Below are 12,228 nucleotides of genomic sequence, written 5' to 3' on the forward strand. Positions count from 1 at the left end.
CCTGGGCCTCAGTCTCTCAGTTGATTCCTTCACTGATTCCTTTGGCGCCCACTCAACTAATATTTGTCAAGTGCTTGCTACCTGCCATGCATTAACACAGATCTATTAAACGCCTACTAGGGACACCATTCTAGGGACTCAGGACACATCAGGTGGAGAAGAAAGTTCAGGCTGTCTGCCTCGTGGAGCTGGCATGTTAGCAGACCAGACAGGCATAAATTAGCAAGTCACTTGAGAGTAGGTTAGCAAGTGCTGAGTGCTGTGGGAAAGTAAATAGAGCCAGAGGAGGAGAGGGAGTGCAGGGCGTGGCCATGGTGAAGCCCCATCACAGAAGGCATGGGGCTGGGCCAGCAGATCTGTGATGGGGCAGGTACTGCTCGAGCAAAGGCCCTGAGGCAGGGCCAACTCACCCTGGTGAGTTGGAAGAACAGCAGGGAGGCACTGTGACTGGCAGGGTGCGAGAGAGTGGGAGCTGATGCGGACGGGTGAAGGAGGCAGAGAAGACCACTCTCACAGGGCTTTTCTTCTGCATGAGCTGGGAGGACTTTGAGCAAATGAGTGGCAAGGCCTGACATGTCTTTTGAGAGCCCCTCAGCCTGCCGTGTGAAGAGGAGGCTGAGGGGGCCACGGCAGATCCCACGAGAGCTACAATGGCCGTTAACAGAGGCTTGGGTGGGGTAGCACCGGAGATGGTAAGATCTGATGACTGCAGATGCTGTTTTGGCTCTCAAGGCTTGACAGTGACTGGAGATCACTCCAGGTGCTTGTTCTCTGTCCTGCTGAGGGATGGCGTGTGGAGATCTCCCACCTGGCAGGATGCACTAATCCTAGCTTCCTTTTTTTGTCCACAGGGTGTTCAAGAAGGCAAGCCCGAATGGAAAGGTGAGTCCATAACAACCGCACCCCAGCTCCTCCCTGGGCCCACATTCTTGTCTTCTCTTGGGCATTTCTATTGCCCATGCAGGACCCCCGCACAGCCCCGTCAGTCCCTAGGAGCTGTCTGCCACAGGGGAGGGACTCTCAGGGAACTTTCTGTCTGAGGAGGGCAGTCCGACTCCCCTGGACTTCAGGGAGCCCCTACTCCAGGCTGAGGCACAGCCTCTCTTAGAGACACTTCAGTGCAAGTGTGGTCATTAGACTAAGTGCCAAGGGCCTCAGAAGCACTGGGTTCCCTGGTATGAGAGGCCACTAGAGCCTCTCCTCTGAACCATGGCTTCACCTAGTTTTCTGGAGCAGCTCCCAGGGCCTGCCCTGCTTTCTTTCTTTCCACAGGCCCCAGGCTCCATCCTGCTTTCCTTTCAGTTCAGCAAATAGATATTACTGACATCATTCCCTGTCGGGTACAGGCCTGGCCAGCGGGGCCCGGGATAGGGTATACTGAGACAAATGAGGTACGGCTCGGGCCACTCCCAGCCAGACGGGAGAGGCAGACACAGACACCCATTACTTCAATGTGTGGCAGCAGGGGTGAGATCAAGGGATGCCTGGGGATGGCAGGACCCAGCCTGGGCAGTCAGGGATGGCTTCTCTCCAAAGAGGCTGCGTATCCAGGCGAGGCAGGGTGAAGAAGGGCATTCTAGGCATGAACATAACTCACTGAGAGTGTGGAGGCATCAACAGCAGTTGAGTTGGAATGCCCAGAGGGAGGCTGGGGGAATTGGGAGCTGAGGGGAGGCAGTTGCCGGGTACAGGAGCTTGGACTTATGGCCTGGGCTGGCAGATAGCACTGCGTTGCACCCAAGGAGATATCACGCATCCCTGTTTGCCCTTTCCTGCTGAGCCAGGATTCCATCTTAGATGCCTTCTCGGCCCAGAGTCCCTAGGCAGGCCCCCTGACCTATCAGAGCTGGCATTTGGAATGAAACCCTTTTGTCATCACCTCTGGGCACAGCAACCATTAGAGGGTTTTCAGACAGGAGTGACAGCACTGAATTTGCATTTTAGGAGAACCAGTTTGGCTAAGGAGGGGAGAAAGGCCTCCAGTCCAGAGCCATAGAGGGGGCTGGTGTGTCTGGTGCGTTGTCCAGGCAATGGAGGCTGTGGGGAGGAGGAGGGTTGGACCGAGACAGAGGGGGTGAGGGGGAACTCCGCACAATGCAGGGACTGTGCAGGAACACGAAGTGTCTGGCATGACACTCTGGATCCTAGCTCTGGAGGGTTTTCCCAGCAGGGCACTGGCTCCTCGTTCCTCATTTGCCTCGAAAAACCAATCCTAGGATGAGTGGAACCCGGCCAGACTGAACAGGGGCAAGGAGCAGTGAGGAGCACAGAGCTCAGGGTTGTGAGCCTTTGAGCCCATGCTGAGTTGCTCTTGCTGTCTCGGAGATGTGCCCAGCACCTCCTGGGCCACAGACTTCTTTGCTGCTGCTGCTCGACGCTCAGCAGTCAATCTTGGTGTGAAGATCTCAGGCCTCAGTGTCCTCATCTGTAAAATGGGAACAGTAACAACTGCTTCGAAGGGGTTTAGGATAAATAGGCACTTTCAAAATTGTACAAAGGTTTGGTTTGTATTGGGGCTGGAGCTCAGGTCCAAGTCCAGTGTGGACTTTAGTGTGGGCTTGGGTTGGGTTTAGTGGTTGCAGAAGCAGCTCCCAGGGTTTCCTCCCGAGCAAGGGCTGGGGGCTTTTCAGGGATGTGTCCTCCAGGTCCACAGCTGCTAATGTCCCTTGTGCCTCTCTTCCCCAGCTCACTGTCTATCTGGGAAAGCGGGACTTTGTGGACCACATTGACCTCGTGGACCCTGTGGGTGAGTGTCTGTAGGCTGTGGAGGAAGGTGGGGAAAGGTGGAGCTGACCTGGTCCCTTCTAGGGAAGGGAGTGTTAAAGCCACCTGGGAGTGGCCCTCAGGTCTCCAGACGGGCCTGGCACCAAGAACAGGAAGTGAGTGTCTTCCTGTGACCATTGGCAAGCATATACCATGTTTACTGAGCAGCTCCTTGTCCCTCAGCGAGGATTATGTGAGTGGAAAGTGCAGGTGGATTGGGGGGGGCCTGGAGCGTGGCCAGATGATCGTGAGGACGGTGAGCAGCCACCAGTGCGAGGCTCATTACACACAGACACTGGGGTAGCTCCATGATTATCCCTGCTTTGCTGCTGAGGAGAATGAGGCACAGAGAGGTCAAGTGACTTCCTCCAGGTCACAGAGCTAGTGGTTTGAGGAGCCTGGATTCAAACCTGGGCGGCCTGGGTCCACAGAACCTTTGTTCTGTTGCATCCTGATGGCAAAGGTGGGAAGAAAACCTTGGAGCCTATGAAATGGGGGCTGTACTCATGGGGGTCTCAGCATGCGCCGGATTGGGGCTAAAGTTACCTTTCAAAGTATTACTCTAGCTCAAGTTTTCTCAGCCTCGGCATTCTGGACAGTTTGGGCTGGGTGATTCTTTGTCCTGTGCATTGTAGGTTGGTTAGCAATATCCCGGGGCTCTAGCCATTAGACCTTAGGACTACCCTCTCCATCCCAGGAGGACAATCAGAAATGTTTTTGGACGTGGCCAGATCTCCTCTTAGGAGGTACAGTCAACCCTGGTTAGGATTCTAAGAACCATAGAAGAGCCTGACCTCACTGCCTTTTTTCCACAGCTATAGGAGGGAGGGAGGGAGGCCCAGAATTATCCGTTTCACATAGGGGGATGGTGAGGTCCAAAGCGGCTCTGATTTCAGAGGGACAAGACCAAACCAGAGTAAGGCCAAAGGAGGTGACCACTGGGGAGGATGGACACTGGAAACTGCCTGAGGCCAAGTCCAGGTGAAGAAACTAGATGTGTTACATGGGGAACATTCACAGAGAATGTGGCCTCTGTTACATATCCCTGGAGTTGTCCTGGGGCCAGAGGGCAGAAGTGAGCATGCGGTTCCAGAGCCGAGGTGGGAGCAGAGAGAGCATAGCTGGCAGGTTTCGGTTCACTGGGAGGAATCCCTTTGTGACAGTGGGGGCAGGAGAACTGGGGAGTCCCTGGGGTCTCTCTGCTGAGGGGGTGTGTACAGGGCTGTGGCTCATGGAGGTCAGCCCCCGTTAGGCCCTCCCTTCCTGGCCTGGAGTAGGATGACCCCACTTTTCCTTCCCTGTGCTGTGGGGACCCTGTCCCCTCTGCCATTTTCATCTCCTCGGTAAGCTGCCTCTTGGAGGGAGTGAGCAAGCATCCCAGTGTTTATCTATGGCTTGCTACAAAGCATAGTTTCCGGCAGACTACCTGGGGCCAGGGCTGTCCCTACCCATTGGCCTATTAAGGACAGCAGTGGGATGGCACTGAGGCTGGGGGGCAGGGAAGGAGCAGGAGGGAACCAGCTTCTTCGGTGCACACAGGCACCCCGAGAACTATTTGGTCAGTGTTCTCAGAGCAGAGCAGCTACTTTGAGCCAGGCCCTGTGCTGGGCCCTGGGGATCCCAGAGAGCTCTGGGGCACTGTCCAGAGTTGATCAAATGATCCACAGAGAGAAAATATCAGCCGTGACATTTGGCTGATTATGAATTCCCAATGCATAGCTATCCCCTAGGGTTCCCTGTTAGGCTCCGGCGCAAGTCTGAGACTCCCGTCACATGCGCCCACCCCACCCCCTGTCTTATAGACAGGATGCCGCTGGTCAGGCCTGGCCCTGCTTCCTCCAGCACCCCCAGGATCTTCTCTCCCAAGCCTCAGAGCCACACCCTTCCCCCTGTCCGCTTTGTTATGCCCCATGGTCATCTAACTGGTGACCCATACTGCCCTTTAAGACCTGGCTCCTGCTTCCCTCCTTCAGGAAGCCTTCCCTGACACCCCTGGTGGTGGGAGTGCCCTCTCCCCAGATTTTGTGCAGAGCCCCTGGTGCTCGGGGACAGAGGCAGAAGGAGAGAAGATGGGCAGGTTTGGGGACAGGGTGGACAGTCCCCTGATCAGGTATCCCTTGGTCCCGCCCAGGGCTGGATAGGACCAGGAGCCCTCCGGCACTCTTTTCCAAATGTGGTACCCTGAGATTCCCTGAGAGATTGCTGTATGGGCGGCTAGGGGGAGGGTAGCGGTGGATGAGAGCTGGGGAGAGAACATTTTGCTTATTCCATGGATATGGCTGGGTGAGGTTCGGCCAGAGGTCACTGGGGATGTCAGGCAAGGAGGCAACCCCTGAGCCTGTGTTTCTGGTCTCCTGGGGTCCTGCGGGGAGAAGATGTCTTTTGTGTCCAGCTGGTCTCTACATGGCCTCGGTCAGGCCTGGGGACATTTTCTGGGATCGCATGAACGGGATACTGTCTCAGCCTTAGATGTATTAACTCCATCTTCACATCAGCCCTGGGAGGTTGGTTCTATGGGATTGCAACTTCTGATGGCAAATCCCAAATCCAACAATCTCTAGAAGTCTGCACTCGTTCCTAAGTTTGACATGGGATTCATTTAGTGGCAAAACCTGACCTGAACTAACAGGAAGGTCTTTATACTTCAGCCTCTCAGTGAAAATATTCCTGTTTCCCTGCAGTGGTGTTAATGGGTTTGAGCCCAGATCCTGCAGAGGGTGTTACGGAGTATATGGACGATGTACCCTGTTGTGGCCTTTCCACAGTTCAGAACCTCAAAATTCTAAAGTACACCTGATCATAGCAGTTTTGGGCCTGTATTGTTCTTATGAACAGGGAAGAAACAGAGTAGTCACCTGCCCTAAGTCACCTGCTGGGCCTATAAGTCCAGCCTGCAGGGAGGGGGTGGGGCATGGCAGCACCCTCCCTTGGGTGATGGCCTCCCCATGTCTCTCCTGAGGCTTTCCAACAGAGGGATAGTTAGGTTCAGGTTTGGCTTGGTGTTTGGCGCTCAGGAATTTGAGAGGTTGAGCTGGGAGGGTGTGCTTACTCTCTGTCCTTCTTCTAGATGGCGTGGTCCTCGTGGATCCTGAGTATCTCAAGGAGAGGAGAGGTAAGGTGGTAGGCCCCACCTCTGGCCTGTGAGGGGGCATCCTATTCCCCACTGACCTCTAGCCTAGGGCCTCCCTGAGACCCTGTCCAGGCAGGACATTAACTAATTCTGCGGCCTTGACTTGCCCAGCCCCACTGGCTCTTCCCTTGGCAGCTTCAACAAACATCAGAGCAGGTGCCCTGGCCTCCTCTGGCCTGAGCAGTCCACCCTTGCCCATTTTAGAAGAACCTGGTCAGTGCCCCAAGCATGCTAACGTCAATATATAGTGATTTTTGCAAGGCCAGGATGCCCAATAGGTCAAGAATAAGGGTCTCATTATAGATGAGAAAATTGAATCCCAGGGAGGTGAAGGGATTGTCCAGGGTCTGCAGGAAGACACAGGGTGGAGATTGAGTTAGGACAAAACCCCGTGCCTCCTAGACACCACTCAGCACTTGTTTCCCCTTACCCTCCGCTCTCTCCAGCCACAACTCTTCCCCAGCCACCCCCACCCCAATCCTGCCAGCGTACTCCAGCCCTCACCAACCCTGTAAGACCATCTCCCGTGCTCCTGCACACTCCACTGGCCAGAGTGGGTGGGGTTGTGGGGGGAGAAGGACAGAACCAATCCAGTAGTCAGACCCTACCTCCCCGACCCCTGGGACCAGGCTTGAGTGGCTCCCCTGGGTACCTGGTTCCCCCATCCCCAGGGTAGCACAGCCTTTCCTACAGGAGCTCTGGGACAGACCTGGGAACTCCCACCCTGGGCCAATCCCAGGGCTCAGCTGGTGCTCTGGAGTGTGGGGGTTGCGGGGGGGGGGGCTTGTTTGCTGCCCTCTGGGCCCATCCTCAGCATCCCCTACTCCCACAGTCTATGTGACACTGACCTGCGCCTTTCGCTATGGCCGGGAGGACCTGGATGTCCTGGGCCTGACCTTTCGCAAGGATCTGTTTGTGGCCAACGTGCAGTCCTTCCCGCCGGCCCCTGAGGACAAGAAGGCCCTGACGCGGCTGCAGGAGCGCCTCATCAAGAAGCTGGGCGAACATGCCTATCCTTTCACCTTTGAGGTTAGGGCAGGCCGCGCCCCCCTAGGAAGCCCTGTGGGCAGGCACATGAGGGCAGCCCTCAGTTTCTCAGTGTACATTGGGACCTGGGGCGCTGTCACTGATCCTGCCTGGTAAGTGTCTCTTCTCTGGCCACTGCCAGGGTGTGTCACCTTACCTCTGAGCTCCTCCTTGGAGCCTCCAGAGTCCAGCTCAGAAGGGAGCCTGGTCTTGCCCCTGAGTCATTACAGGACTGCCTCCTCCTTCAGACCATCCACACGCCTGGCTTCTCCAGCCCGGCTCATAAACGAGGCACGGCACGTAGTGAGTTCCCTTGCTCTGCCCCTTTTCCGAATAGAAAGGCTCCCAGACTCTGGGTTTTAAAATTTCCTGTTTCTCAGACTCCGATTCTGTGATTCAGTGAAATCCGCAGGCTTTCTGGGAAGCTAGAGCGGGAGGGAGGATACAGTCATTCCATCCAGCGTGCATGTATTGGTTTCCTGTGGCTGCCTTAATGAGCCACCGCCAACCTGGGGGGAATGAAACATGACCGTGAAAACACGCGTGGATGAGCTTACTGTTTCAGAGGGTAGACGTCAAACACAGGTCGTGCTGGGCTAAAATCCAGGTGTCAGCCGGGCTGTATTCTTTTTGGAGGCTGTAGGTCCCGCCCTTTCCAACTTCTAGAGGCTGCTTGTGTTCCTTGGCTGGTCGTTGCCTATGCCTCTGTCTTCCAAGCCCGCAGTGGCTGGCCAGTCTATCTCTGAGCCTACACTCTGACACTGACACTTCTGTTTCTGGCTTTCCCTGCTAAGGTCCCTTGTGGTTACATCGGGCACACCTGGATAACCCCGGATCCTTAATTTAATCCTTAACACCTGTAAAGTCCCCTTTGCCAGTCAGAGGTTCTGGGGATTAAGACGTAGGCATCATTGGAGAGGGCAGGGGGATGTAGGGGGGTGGCTCTTATTCTGTCTTTACCACAAGCTAGGGGTGACCTGTTAGACAAAGAAAAGCATTGACATCCTTGGCTTTGCCGAAGGGGCTTCTGGCCCAGTGTGGGGTATCCTTGGGATGATCTGACAGGGGAGACATTGTCTGTCCTCTGGAGCCCCTAGTCTGATGGATGAGACATGGCCTGTTGCTAGGGGCTCCCTGGTGTGACGAACATGTATGGGGGTGGTGGGTGGGCAACATGGGGAGGTTAGGGTCAATATGACAGGAGACCTATTCTGTCTATCCTCTTAACAGATCCCTCCAAACCTCCCGTGCTCTGTGACATTGCAGCCAGGGCCTGAAGACACAGGGAAGGTGGGTCACCTCTTTGGATGCGTCTCTCTGGGCATAGGACATTTGTATCACCAGGGCCCTGGCTTGCTCTCTGAGAGGCATGGACCCCTCTGTGTGGAAGCCTCTTTGTGTCTAGGCCACTTCAGTACCACCTCAAATAAGCAGTCTCTTCTCATAAAAAGAGGGTGTCACTCCCCTGCCCCCCGCATTCAGTTACGTGTCGTTTCTCCTGGGCTGCTTTTTGGCTGCAGCAAAACCAAAATGTTCTCTGAACTACCACCTGGCCTCACTACCTTGCATGGGGGTGCATTCGTTTTGGTTTCAGAAGTGGGGAAACTGAGGTTCCAAAAGAGGTGACACCCCTTGTGTTGTAGGCCCTAGATCTAAGCCCCTGTTTCCTCATCTGAAAAATGGGCACAGTAAAATGTGCCGCCCCGTGTGGTTGAGAGGGTGGAGTGAGGCCCTGAAGCGCCCGATGGTCTGCACACAGTTTGTGCCTCCCCAAGCAGGGCTGTGGAGGCATCCGTTGTGATTTCCGGGTGGCTGCCTCTGTGAGGACAGCCACCCAGACCAGTCAGGTGTCTGAAGGTAGAGCCCAGTTAGGACAGTTTGGGATGTCCAGAGGCGGGGCGGGTGGGGATGGGCCGTTCTGGGAGAGCTCTGTGTATAGGTCAAGAGGGGGAGACAGCCACCCCCAGAGGAAGCACAGTGCTGGGGCTGACGCCGGGTCCTGAGTCAGGCTGCGCACCAGGCTGTGGGGTTGGGTGTTCCTATCCAGTGCCCTGGTTTGTAAAATGAGAGGGAGCTGGCTGTGATGTGGGGACCCTGCCCTGTCCGAGACCCGTGGTCAACAGCTGCTTCCCCTCAGGCCTGCGGTGTGGACTATGAAGTCAAAGCCTTCTGTGCCGAGAACCTGGAGGAGAAGATCCACAAACGGTGAGACGGGTGCAGCTTCTGTGGGGTGTGGGCTGCCCGCTGGCAGTGGGAAGGAGACAGGGCCAGCAAAGCCTGAAGAGATAAGTAACAATACCGGGAAGTGTGCGAGGAGGGGCCACGCATTCCAGCCTCAGGAACCCCAAGATGGGTGCTCTGGAAGGCTGGCGAGTCATGGAACATTTCCTGGGGCAGGTGATCCAAGGACTTGGGCTCAGGCCTCAGTGTTTCTCCCTTTACACTGCTGAAACCCCCTCCTCCAGCTCCCTGCCTCTCGGTTTGCCCCACCAGACTGCATGGCTCTTTATTTTGTTTCATAAAGAAACAAAATTCAGATTGTTTTTAACAGTGAGCAAGACTTTTCCCAGCCATCCTAGACCCCCACTTCTCACTTCTCCTCCTGGGGAGCCATTAGCAGCAGGTGATGGTTGGGAGGGTGGTGGGGACTGGTTATGGGGTCAGTGGAAACTTCTAAGTAAGGGAGGGAATTGTAGTCAGAGAAGCCCCTCTGGGGAGAGTGAGGGGGGGAAAGTCAGCCCACATATCCGAGAAGGTAGCATTTTCCTGGAGAGGCACAGCCCTGGGCAGAGAGCCCAGGCTGGCAGCTGGAAAGAGCTGGCCTTGACTTCTGAGATGGACTGCCCAGCCCTGCTCTCAGGCCTGCTCCTCCTCAAGGCAGGCTCTGCCCTGCTTCCTGGTGAGGCTGGCCTCAGCCCCCAGATCTGGTGAACCCACTTCACCAGGCAGTCAGTGACCCTATGGGAGGAGGCTGGCTGAGGGTGGGCGCTGCAACTTCCTAGGAAGTGGGCTGAGCTTGCCACCTGGCGGCGGGAGAGTGTATTGCAGGCATCTCCCTTTCCAGCCTGGGCAACTCTGGGGTGTCGGGAGATGGGGCACTTTTTTCCCCTTGCTTTTCTGTCTTGCTTTTCCTCTTAAGACCCGAAACAGGGGAAAGAAGGGAGGGTGTGGTTTTTTTGAAGGGGGCCTGACTAGAGCAAGGAAGAGGAACAACACTGAGGGCTACTGTCTTCGGCTCACCGTAATGGCACATTTTAAGTCCATACCAGAGTTAATACTAATGATGATATAGCAACTATCATTTATCAAGGGCCTATTAAGGACCAGACACTATTCAGAGTGACAAACATGTACGAACTAATTTAATCCTTTCAGCAAACCTGGGAAAGAGGTGTTGCTATTATAACCATTTTACAGATGAGGAAACTGAGACCCAGAGGTGAATTGACTCAAGGGGGTATAGTTAGTAAGGGGAGAGCTAAGGCCATAAGCCTGGCTGTCCAGTTCCAGGGAGTGAAGGTGAGCAACAGGGATGCTGGGTCCCCTAGCACGCCACAGACACTCCCTCAGCAGGTCCCCTCCCCTCCCAATCCTTGTGTCCTCGTTTCCTTCTTAAGCCCCTGTCACCATCCTTGAGACCCATCTCATCTCTGGACCTCCGTCTATTCACTGGGTCCCTGTTCTCTTCAATGACCTGCGTCCCCCTGACTGAATCCACACCCCTTCACTGAACACTTTCACCTCTCTGAGACCCCACTTCTTCAAGGGGCCCCTCTGCATATTTTGATCAAATAGATATTTGGAAGGTGTTCATTATATGGGAGGTACTGTCAGAGGTGGTGAAAACCCAGCAGTGAACAATGTAGACAAAAATTTATCTCCTTCAGGAGCTTGCCACTATTAAGTAACCTAAGAGAGGCTGGAAGTGAAACGTAGTCCCTTTCTTGTCCTCCTGAAGACTGGCCACAGGGGTTCAGCTCTGATGGGGTGGGAGTTCAGACAGGAGAAGATCAAGTGAGCTGATCCAGGAAGGCTTCCCAGAAGAGGAGGTATTTAGCTGGGCCTTGAAGAAGGAAGGCCCAGCTAACTGCCTAAATGAGGGCAGAAGTGGGAAGAAGGTATTACAGGTGGGAGGCCAGTGGAGGCAAAGCTGCAGAGACAGGACTAGATAGACTAGGATGACAGAGAGGAAGTGGGGATGGCTGCAAACACAAGGCAGGAGGATGGAGTGGGACCAGGTGGTGACAAGGCCCCTGTGTCTGCCTCTGCAGTTTGGACTGGATTCGAAGGTCACGGGAGCCATGGCAGTCTCCTGAGCAGGGAAGGGAGGATTACAAGGGAAGGGGATGGAGCCACGTGACTCTGGCTATCTTCTGCTCTGCCCATGTCCATTAGGAATTCTGTGCGCCTGGTTATCAGGAAGGTTCAATATGCCCCCGAGAGGCCTGGCCCCCAGCCCACAGCTGAGACCACCAGACAGTTCCTTATGTCGGACAAGCCCTTGCATCTTGAGGCTTCCCTGGACAAGGAGGTAGGAGGCTTGGACTTGGCAAGGGGTGGGGGCTGTTCAGTGGTGGTGGGGACCTCCAGCTCAGCTCTCTCCTGGTCACTAGAGCTCCTGGGTTCAGGGAATCGGAGACCTCCCTTGGGGGATGTAGGGAAGCCTTGGAGGCTGAAAGGAGGGGCAGAGTGGAGCATGAAGCTGAAGGATGGGATCGACTTTGAAGTCAGGGTACCTCCTGAAGGGATATGGGTCCTGGCCATTTTCCTGCACCTCTCGCCCCCTTTTACAGTGTGGGCATGCCTCTCTCTGTGGGGACAGTTGAGGGCAAGTGCTGGTGGCAAGATTTGAGCTGAAGTCCTTCAGTGAGAATTCCGACCCGGTTTCCTCAGTGAGCCAGCCTTTCTCCTGCTTCTTCCAGACCCGCCCTGAGTCTAGAATTCCTGGCCTCCAGTGCCAGCAGGGACTTGACACACCACCTAGTCCAAATCCTCCACTGAGCAGAGGGGGAAACTGAGGCTTAGGTAACTTTCCCAAGGTCACGCTGCTCTCATTCTCTTCATCATTGTTATTACTATTGTTCTCACTTTCTGGTGACCAGATCAGGACTGGAGCTCAGGAATATCACCTTCTAATCCAGTTATCTTTCAAAATCCCATGAAAGCACTAGTCTAACCTGCCCAGTGCCTTAGCATCAGTGGGACGTGGCTCAGGAACTTGAGGCCAATGTCAGAGTGGCCAGAGTCTGTGTGGTCAGGAGTTGTGTGTGGGGCCTCTTCTCCCTCCCTCTGTCTAGAGTTTTAGTAAC

The 12,228-nt window shown here is 55.1% G+C and overlaps 1 protein-coding gene across 17 annotated transcripts in view; it reads left to right on the plus strand.

The window, feature by feature from the left end:
- Positions 1–12,228, plus strand: part of ARRB1 (arrestin beta 1) — a 73,567-nt gene that overhangs the window by 46,788 nt on the left and 14,551 nt on the right. For all 17 annotated transcript variants that reach the window (XM_082747212.1, XM_082747217.1, XM_082747206.1 and 14 more), the window contains 7 exons: positions 852–882; positions 2,686–2,746; positions 5,831–5,875; positions 6,726–6,922; positions 8,150–8,209; positions 9,057–9,124; positions 11,315–11,450. In XM_082747212.1, coding sequence (XP_082603338.1) covers positions 852–882; positions 2,686–2,746; positions 5,831–5,875; positions 6,726–6,922; positions 8,150–8,209; positions 9,057–9,124; positions 11,315–11,450 — 598 coding nt within the window. The remainder of the gene's footprint in view (positions 1–851; positions 883–2,685; positions 2,747–5,830; positions 5,876–6,725; positions 6,923–8,149; positions 8,210–9,056; positions 9,125–11,314; positions 11,451–12,228) is intronic.

Source organism: Mustela nivalis (genome assembly GCF_964662115.1).
Source record: "Mustela nivalis genome assembly, chromosome: 9".
Classification (NCBI taxonomy): Eukaryota; Metazoa; Chordata; class Mammalia; order Carnivora; family Mustelidae; genus Mustela; species Mustela nivalis.